The sequence below is a fragment of the Myotis nattereri genome (assembly GCF_964212035.1).
Source record: "Myotis nattereri genome assembly, chromosome: 3".
Taxonomy (NCBI): Eukaryota; Metazoa; Chordata; class Mammalia; order Chiroptera; family Vespertilionidae; genus Myotis; species Myotis nattereri.
In genome coordinates this window covers 111,438,280-111,448,016 of record NC_138077.1, presented here as the reverse complement: position 1 = coordinate 111,448,016, position 9,737 = coordinate 111,438,280, and the positions used below count along the sequence as shown (strand labels likewise).

At 42.6% G+C, this 9,737-nt stretch overlaps 1 protein-coding gene across 1 annotated transcript in view; it reads right to left on the bottom strand.

Moving 5' to 3' along the window:
- Positions 1 to 1,471: 1,471 nt before the first annotated feature.
- The window catches only part of PLOD2 (procollagen-lysine,2-oxoglutarate 5-dioxygenase 2), a gene marked incomplete at its 5' end in the record, with an annotated part of 326,945 nt that continues 318,679 nt past the window's right edge, over positions 1,472 to 9,737 (bottom strand). Inside the window, 4 exons of the mRNA XM_081086033.1 lie at positions 1,472 to 2,841; positions 7,040 to 7,165; positions 7,275 to 7,421; positions 8,993 to 9,097. Coding sequence (XP_080942159.1) covers positions 2,686 to 2,841; positions 7,040 to 7,165; positions 7,275 to 7,421; positions 8,993 to 9,097 — 534 coding nt within the window. The 3' untranslated portion in view covers positions 1,472 to 2,685. The remainder of the gene's footprint in view (positions 2,842 to 7,039; positions 7,166 to 7,274; positions 7,422 to 8,992; positions 9,098 to 9,737) is intronic.

Here is a 9,737-nt window from a genome sequence, read left to right as displayed (position 1 = left end):
GGGAACATGCCTGGGTTGTGGGCTCAATCCCCAGTGGGGGGTGTGCAGGAGGCAGCTGGTTGATGATTCTCTCTCATCATTGATGTTTCTATCGTCCTCTTCCTTCCTTTCTGAAACCAATAAAAATATTTTTAAAATTTTTTTTAAAAAGAAGGAAATACTGCCATTTGTGACAACATAGATGAGCCTTGAGGGTGTTGTTGAGTGAAGTAAGTCAGACAAAGGCAAATACTGTATGCTTTCTCATTTATATGTGGAAGCTAAAAAATGTGAACTCACAAAAACAGTACAGATCGATGGTTGTCCAAGTTGGGCAAGTTTCAAGCTGCAGATTTCTCCATCTATCCAGTCCTGTCTCTTTTCCATCTTTCAAATTTCCTGATTTACTTATGGGAATTTCTCACTTTCCCTCACTAATCATGAATTTTTCTTTTAAAAAGTACATGTATTCTTTTATTAAATATGGAATGAGAAGGAAAATAAGCTGTCAGTAGGACATCCCCATGCCCTCAGCTGACCATCTCCATCCAATTTCTAGAAACATTGCATGTGATTAAAATAGTGAATAAAGGTTAGCACCCATGGTACCACCACTGAAAAGAACCAGGACTGGTACATCTGTCCTCTGAAATATGCTACAGGCACAGCATGCTGGCTTGCATTAGTAGAATTCTGTTTTTAAAAGCAGAGTCTGTCTTGACTGGATAGCATCTATAACATGCAAACTGTTACATATTTGGAATACCATCCCTGAGGTATACTAAATGAAGTCACAAATCATTACTAAAATGTCTCCTCAATGAACTTCATGGATAGGAAGAATTTATTCTAGGTATTAAGTGCTACTAAGAAAAGAGGGAGAACCCAACTTCCTTATTTTCTAAGAGCATCTCCCAGTAATTGTAACATCTTACTCATCACCACATCCTCAATGCTTGTAATAGTTCCTAGCCTACAGTAGAAACGTGAAAAACACAATTGAATAAATATATATTGAGCCCTGGCCAGGTAGCTCAGTTGGTTAGAGCATCCTCCCCATATGCCAAGGTTGTGGGTTTGATCTCCAGTCAGGGCACATACAAGAGGCAATCAATGAATGTATACATGAGTAGAACAACAAATCAATGTTTCTCTGTCTCTCTTTTTTTCTTTCCCTTTCTCTCTATCTAAAATAAATAAAATAAAAAATAGAGAAAAATGAACAAAATAATATATATCTCTATTTCCTCACTTGTAAAATAAGTTAGATCAAACCCCTAGTCATTTTGAGATTGAAGATATTAATTCCACTTGAAAGTAAATAGAGTTTTCATTAAGTTATGATACTAGTAAATGTACCAAACAAAATGAAAAGTCATAGTCTATTATCTCCAGATACTCTTTTAGGTTCCTCAATTATAATTATCTTCTTAAGCTACATCACCAATAATAAAGAAAACAACAGAAACTTATTTTAAATTATTTTATTTTTCAGAATTTTCTAACACATGGTGTTAGAAAAATGAATTTTTGTACCATGACTTAAAACTTCTTCTCAAGTTTAGCCTTTAAATTAAACACAGTAGCTACAATAAGGATATTTAAACCTCACTCAGAGAAATAGTGAAAATCAAGGCACAAATTCTTTTGTGGAGGGAAATTATTTCAAAGTGTGATTTTAAAAAGCTAATAAGAAGAGTAAGAAGGATAAAATAGAGACCATGCTGGGAAGACAAAAAACTGAATAATTCTCCCTAAAAAGAGAATAAAGAGGAGGGCAAAAAGCAAAAGAAAGGCTCACTAACTTATTTTCCTGATATAAAATTCAAGTACTTAAAACTTTTTTAAAAAATCATAAAATGCTGCTACTCATCTCAAAGAAAAAGTAATCATTATTTTCTAGAATTAAAAAACAACAACCTTTTTTACTTAAGGATAGTCAGTGATCTTAAGTCAATACTTAGAAATGGAAAGGTTTGCTTTTCTAAATCTAATATCTACGTAATATAATCTACCTTGAAAAAAATCATCTGAAGGAACACAGGACTTTATTTCTAATACAAATGTAAAAAAACCCACTAACAATCTAAACAAAAGGGCTTTCAACTGGATATGAACTTACTGTATTTTGCACTAAATTTCTTAATGACAAACATTGTGCAATATTGTTTTTTATATTCCATCAGGAAGTACTGTAAAACATACCTACACAGGTGATCAAAAAAGTACTTACACAATTGCACAAAAATTCAGTTAGAATTCCAGTTTTCCAATGTTTAAAAAATTGCCAATTTTCACTTATATCCATCTTATCTACATGTTGATAAATAAAATTCTTCCCAGGTATTGTTAAATAAGAAAATACTAGTCTCATTTGTCACTTGTGCATTTGTACCTGAATATCTTACCAACTGAAACACATATTCAGAAAAACTGTCATTATTCTCAGAGACAATAAGGCAAAGAAATAAATATTTGCTTTTAATTTTTTTCTTTTCTTTTCTTCTTCAATCTGTGTTTTAAGGCTCAGAGCAGACATTATGATATATCAATTTTTTTTATAAGGTTTTCAAATGTTTGGCCCAAAGTGAAGTTGTTCTGTTGAAGTTACTTAAATATTCCTCTCATCTTCTCAAGTAACTTCAAACATGTTCATGCCAGTCATCCATTTCAAAAGGAGCAGTGATTCAAAGGAAAGTTAATAACTTAGGGATCTATAAAAGACACTGCAATGTATCTTGTTCCATTTTTAACAGGAAGCCCTTCATGCAGATGTGTGAGTCTCCCTGGGTGCATAAAACTCCAGCCTTTTCTCGGTGATTCAATAGAGCAATTGTATCGTAGAAATTTGCATCCACCTCCCTAAAAGAGATGAAACAAATAAATGTATCATCCTATTATGTTTAATATTTTATCACTAGAGGCCTGGTGCACAAAATTCATGTGGGGGGTGTGTGTCCCTCAGCCTGGCCTGTGCCCTCTCGCAATCCAGGACCCCTCGAACATCCCTCTCGCAATCCAGGATGCCTCATGCACCAGTGGCCATACTTTTCATACAGGTGAAAGGCATCTTGCTGTTGTACAAGCTACATTTTTTTGCCCTGAGTATAAAAAGTAGTACATAACATGATCCTTCTGAGGCAGTAGTGCCATTTTCCCCATCTTACGGGTGGAAAAACTGAAGCAGAGAGAAGTTAAGTAATTGGCTTTCTCACACAGATAAAGTGTCAGAATCAGGGCTGACCACAAAATGTGCAAGCCAGAGTCCATGCATGTCATCCCTGCATCATCCTGTTTTTTTTCAGTGTTAAGAGTAGACTTGCCAGGTTTTAATTTTTAAATCTAAGAGACTGTTTCCAATATATAGGAATGCATGCTCATCCCCATGCAGAATAAACAGGATGTGGACAGTTTGGAGGTTCTTCTGATGAATTAGGATTAAACAGCCATAGATCTCTTTTTCAAATATTGCAGAAGCCACCTTCCTTGTTTAACTGTGTGTGGGATGTAGCCATTTATAAGCTATGACATAGTCACTTGCAATCCGAGACCCCTCGGGGAATGTCCGACTGATGGTTTAGAGGTTAGAAAAAAACCTTGTGAGAGAAAAAATCAAAACAGAGGCCACTCCAGCGAGGGTGGGTTCTGAGGAGCTAGGGCTAACTTTCTGTGTGAAGATTCACCAGGTCAGGGAAGAGGGGAGGAAGGAGTGAGTGTGTGTGTGTGTGTGTGTGTGTGTGAGAGAGAGAGAGAGAGAGAGAGAGAGAGAGAGAGAGAGAGAGACTCCTCCCCAAAGACTCCAGACTCTTTTATTTTAAAGCACAAAACCTTGCTTCCCCACATTTATCGCACATCTAAACACAAACCATTGTGTACTTCAAGCAACATATATTAGGGAAAGCGAATACAGCCTTAAAGCAAAGGTTAGGGGTTTCAGAAGTAACTCCTCTATTCTCCTGGGCAGAAGCTCCTGGGGGAGGGGAGGGCAGTGGCTGCCTCTTTGCGAATCCACATTTATCTCTTGACGCATGGGAAGTTAGGGAGCACAGCATTATCCTGGGAAGGGAAGGTCATGGGGACTGCACACTTCATACTCACCACGTTTCATTTCCTCCCCCTCCCAGGTAGCTCAACCCTACTGGGTGTGGGGAGAGATTGGGCGGCTCTCCGGTGGCGATTCTGCGGCTGCTGGGGGGCAAAGAAAAGCCTCCCCCCAAAAAGGTTTTTCAAAAGCCTTCAAGAAGCTACGAAGGTTAAACAGCGCAACTGGGCTCAGTGAGAGCCAAACTGTCTTCCCACTTGTACCTGCATGTCTGTGCCTCCACGGGAAGTCCAGGGACCCTCTCAGACCCTCGCTCCATCCTCCCACCTCCCTCACACACACTTTGGACTGGGTGCTGCTGCACAGGGGGGCTGCTTATATATACTCCTTTGACCTCTGCACTATCCCAAACTCCCGAACCCCAGGGCTCACTTCCGGGCTTCCGAAGCCCTCAAAGTCTCTCCCTCAATCCCAAGGCACTGCTCCCTGCCACCTCCCAGCTGCAGCCAACACTCAGACCTGGAGGCTAGCGGCCCTGCGGGCCCACCCTCCTTTCCCTCCTCCACTCATGACGCCCGGGCACTGGCACAGATCTGTGGGCCACGCAGTTTAGTGAACACATGCCCAATGTCAAGAATGGTTCCCAGTGCCTTTGCTCGAAGGTAACAGGGGCAGTCTCCCTCTGGGAACTCAGTCCTGGGGTGCTGCCTTCCCCCTTTAAGTTCAGATCTCATGCAATTCGCACCAAAAAACCCTGCTCCCTCGAGGAAGAGACCCACTGAAGAGACTCCTGAGGCAGTGTGGGGCACGCCTCCTCTGCACTTGTGCACAGTGTCATGTTTGCAAACAGTGAGCAAGCCTGCTGCGCTGCTCAAGCGGGAGACATGTGTAGCCACCAAAAGAGTGGTTCCTATCTTTTCTCTTTTGTTTACAGAGAAAGAGATTCTAATCCTATCCCTAACCCCTATGTAGCCATGCGCCCAAAACTCCTTCCTATGCCCCTTCTCCAGGCACTGGCCCTCCAATGTTTTGGCTGCTTTTGCCCGCTCTGAGAGGGGCTGCACTATAAGTTCATATGTTTGACTAGTTAAGAAAAAAAAAAAACAGGCTGAAATTGGACTTACACAAAACCTGTCTATGGTAACCACTTGTTCTACAGGAGCGCCCATAGCACCCAAGTACTTGAGACCCTTACAATCTGGGACTCCTCTGGGGATGTCTGACTGCAGGTTTAGGAGGAGCCCGAACCAGGCCGGGTGCTGTGCAGCTCACACTCATCCCAGCCGCTGTGCCTGCTGCCGCCACTTGGTAGTACTGCCCAGTCAGGAGAGGCTCCCACCGCTGCAGCTGTGCTCATCAGCCATGAGCCCAGCTTCTGGCTGAGCAGCACTCCCGCTGTGGGAGTGCACTGACTACTAGGGGGCAGCTCCTGAGTTAAGCATCTGTCCCCTGGTGGTCAGTGTGCATCATAGGGACTGGTCGACTGGTCATGCTGATCATTCCACTGTAACGGTCACTGGGCTTTTATATATTATACTAGAGGCCCGGTGCACAAAAATTTGTGCACTTGGGGGGGCGGAGGAGGGGTCCCTCAGCCTGGCCTGTGCCCTCTCGCAGTCTGGGACCCCTCGGGAGATAACGACCTGCTGGCTTAGGCCTGCTCCCGTGTGGCAGAGGGCAGGCCCAATCCCTAGGTGCAGACCCTGGTCGGGCTCAGAGCAGGGCCGATTGGGGAGTTGGGTGCCGCCCACTGTCATGCACAGAGCAGGGTGGATTGGGAGGTTGTGATGCCACTCTCAGTCACGCTCAGGGTAGGGCCCATTGGGGGGTAGGGGCACCGTCCCCTGTCACACTCACGGCAGGGTCGATGGGGAGGTTGCGGAGCCACTCCCTGTCATGCACAGAACAGGGCCCATCAGGGGGTCGGGGTGCCGCCCTCTATCACCCACAGAGCAGGACCGATCAGGAGGTTGGGGTGCCGCCACTGTCACACTCAGGGCAGGGCCAATGGGGAGGTTATGGCTCTACCTGTCACACACAGAGCAGGGCCCATGGGGGGGGAGCGGTTGGGGCGCCGCACCCTGTCACACACAGAGCCGCAGGGCGATCAGGGGGTTGGGGAGCTCCCCTCTATCAGGCACAGAGCAGGGCTGATCAGGGGGTTGGGGTGCCTTCCCTTGTCACTAACAGGGCAGGGTGGATAGGGAGGTTGTGGCCCCGCCCCCTGTCACACACAGAGCCGTAGGGCGATCAGGGGGTTTGGGTGCTGCCCCCTGTCACACTGATCCCGGTGCCGGGAGGCCTCGTGGCTCCGCTGATCCCGGTGCTGGGAGGCATATTACCCTTTTACTATATAGGATGAGGCCTGGTGCACGGGTGGGGATCGGCTGGTTTGCCCTGAAGGGTGTCCTGGATCAGGGTGGGGGTCCCCACTGGGGTGCCTGGCCAGTCTGGGTGAGGGGCTGAGGGCTGAAGCTTCCAACAGCTCTTTTTTTTATTTTATTTTTTATTCTGGGCCAGCTTTAGCTCTGAGGCTTGGCTCCAGCTCTGAGGCCTCAGCTGCTGAAAGCAGGTATCTGGTTTGTTTGGGTTCTATAATCTCGAAACACTGTATCAAGTCCAGCTCTGGGATCCCTGCTGCTGAAAGCAGGGGTTTCTGGGGTTTTGTTTAGCTTCTATATTTGTTACAATGTTTCAAACTGCAGGCTCAGAGGCTGGCAGCGGCAGGCAGGGAATGTTGCAGTCCTCCGTCACTGAAGCAAGCAAGCCTCATGTTAGTTTCAAGCTGCCTGGCTGCCGGCCGCCATCTTGGCTGGCAATTAATTTGCATATTGCCCTGATTAGCCAATGGGAAGGGTAGCGGTTGTACGCTAATTACCATGTTTCTCTTTTATTAGATAGGATAGATTGGCAAAATTCAAATTATGCCACATAAGAAGAAAAGTAAAAAAAAAGGGGGAGGGATTTAAGGCTTTTTTGTAATGACTGAGGAATGTAAAAAATAAAACCCATAATTACCTGAAAATCTTCTCCCACATTATTGAGTGCAATGTTGATGGTAAATGTAGAAGCATCGTGATGAGGGCGAAGAGAACGCTGTCTGTCAGGGGAGTATTTTACCACAAAATTCAATAATGCAAATCCCTAAAAAGGCAAAGTAAATGAATGGATTTGCTTAGCAATAAAAACATAAAATAGCATATGCGTGTAAAAACTGGTAAGAGGTAGGCAGGAGGAATGGAAGAATAACTACCTTTGTATAATAGCCTGCAAAGACCTTCAGTGTAACTGGTGCAATAAACTCCCGGATAAAATGAAGCCAAACATTCTCCAGATCAATTTGCTTCATGTGGATATCATCAGTTGGGACATTTTCATAACCACCAGATATACGGCTATCCTAAAAACAAATTAATGACATCATAAAGTGTGGTCCACAGCAATCCACATTTATACGATCTTGGAATTTTTTCAATCCCAAGATCATTATAAATAAAGAAATTAACAGTTTAATTATGACACATCATCTGCTTTAACTGCAAGACTATCAAAAAAACTTAGGTAAAATGGCTTTGCAAATATATCCATGAAGCAAAACATTACAGAGTTTAGTAGACTCCTTTCCTACTTATTTAATATGTTAACCCAAAAATAAAAAGGTCAAAGTAAGAGGTAACAAGTGTTTATTTGAGATTCAAAAGAATAGTTATTTAGAAAGCACCTATTCAGACAGAAACCAAATAGTGTTCTGATTAGGAAACAAAAGCAGTGGGTATTTATGAGAAAGGGAAGAAGAACAATTACATCAATAGAAGGAAGCATTTCTATAGGTGCAAATAAGCTAGCACAGTGATGCTAATGCTAAACAATGTTTTTAATTTCGGTCTAGGTAGTCATGACATCTTCTTTCTTGTAATCTTTGCACACAGTGGTTTGGGATACAATGCTGCTCTTGGATCTAGCCCAAGGTTATTTTGCCCTTTTAACATTCCAAAGATTTGAGGAATAAGATATGCAAGATTCTGGGAAGGCAGCTTCAACTCCATTTTAAAGTGGCTCATTTAGATTATTTTTACAAATGTCTATTTAAGAGCTGACTATAAAGTAAATAAAATTAATTTCCAAAGCCTTTCCAAGCCTCCTAAAGAATGAGTTTTTTACAGTGACCCTTCAGGCAGTCTTAGATGCTTGATGGACATAAATTTGTTGGGTTACCTACCATAGAAACAAGCTTTCCCTGCTTTGTTTCTTACTTCTACTTTGTGGCACCCAGTCTTTCTATGACAGGTTTTCATTATCCTGCCTGCAACTTGCTGACTTCAAGTTCTTCATCATTCTTTGAACTTCTGTATCCCTGATCAGCTAACAGAGGCAGGAATATTCAAGAATATTCCACTTAAATTTCTTGGTATTGGGAATAAGCTGGCATGCGAGGATTCTCAGAGGAAAAGAAATACATTGAACCACTAACAGTGAGACTTCCTGCCAAGTCCTTGACACTGAATGTAAATAAAAAACTGACTTACACTGAAGGCATTCAGATTCCTTCTTAAATTTTATACAAAAAAAGCTTTGATAATCAACCAGATAAACTTAGTCTTAGTACTTTTCACTACAGCTCACCGTAAAAATGCAGAGAATAAAAAGTGGCCTCAAGAACAACATCACACAGTAAAGATATACATTACCTCACCACTCCAGCCTGGGACATGATCCTTAAGGACTAGCCAGTGTAATTACATGTATAAATGAGAAACTGAGGCCCAGAGAGATCAAATGCTAAACACTCATTAGGTAATGGCAGAATTAGACTTAAACACAGCTCTCCTGACAACCTTGGCTAACCTACTATTCAGGTCTATTCAGAGATGTACAACAAAAATGACAAATCCACCCTAAATTCTCTAAATATCTACCCTTCCCCCAACCCCACATACACATTTCAGTTTTCTGTGTGAAATTACAACTTACGTGATGTTTCCCTCCAGACCACTGGCCATAATGCTCCATTTCTTCCACCAACTCATCACAGGCTTTTTCAGAAAATATGGGAAACCAAAAGACATCTGGACAAGGCTATGACATTGAGAACACGCTTTATTTTTCTTTCTCATAAAGCATGGCATCACCATTAAGAGAATAACATTCTGTGTCTTTTTAAAAATATATTCTATTGATTTTTTACAGAGAGGAAGGGAGAGGGATAGAGAGTTAGAAACACCAATCAGCTGCCTCCTGCACACACCCTACTGGGGATGTGCCCGCAACCAAGGTACGTGCCCTTGACTGGAATCGAACCTGGGACCCTTGAGTCCACAGGCTGATGCTCTATCCACTGAGCCAAACCGGTTAGGGTACATTCTGTGTCTTTTAACTAATAACTAGCATTTAAAAACTAATAGGGCAGAATATGCAATATTTAGCTCACTTAGATGTCCTTTTTAGGAGGTCTGTCCCACATTATTGACATTACTATTATAAACAATACTAGTTTTGGGGATTTTAACACTTAGGAGACTTTTTTTTTTTTTTTACATTTTAACATCAGTAAAATAAAATGTGTCTTAAAGTCAAAGCCAAGCAGCCACTGTGATGTAGTTTTAATGCCCCGGCGCTTGGTAAAACATTCATCCTGCTGTCACCTGTGTGAGTACATATGCACATCTGTGTGTCCTTTGTATACATGTATTTAGTTGGTGCTGCATTTGCTGAACTG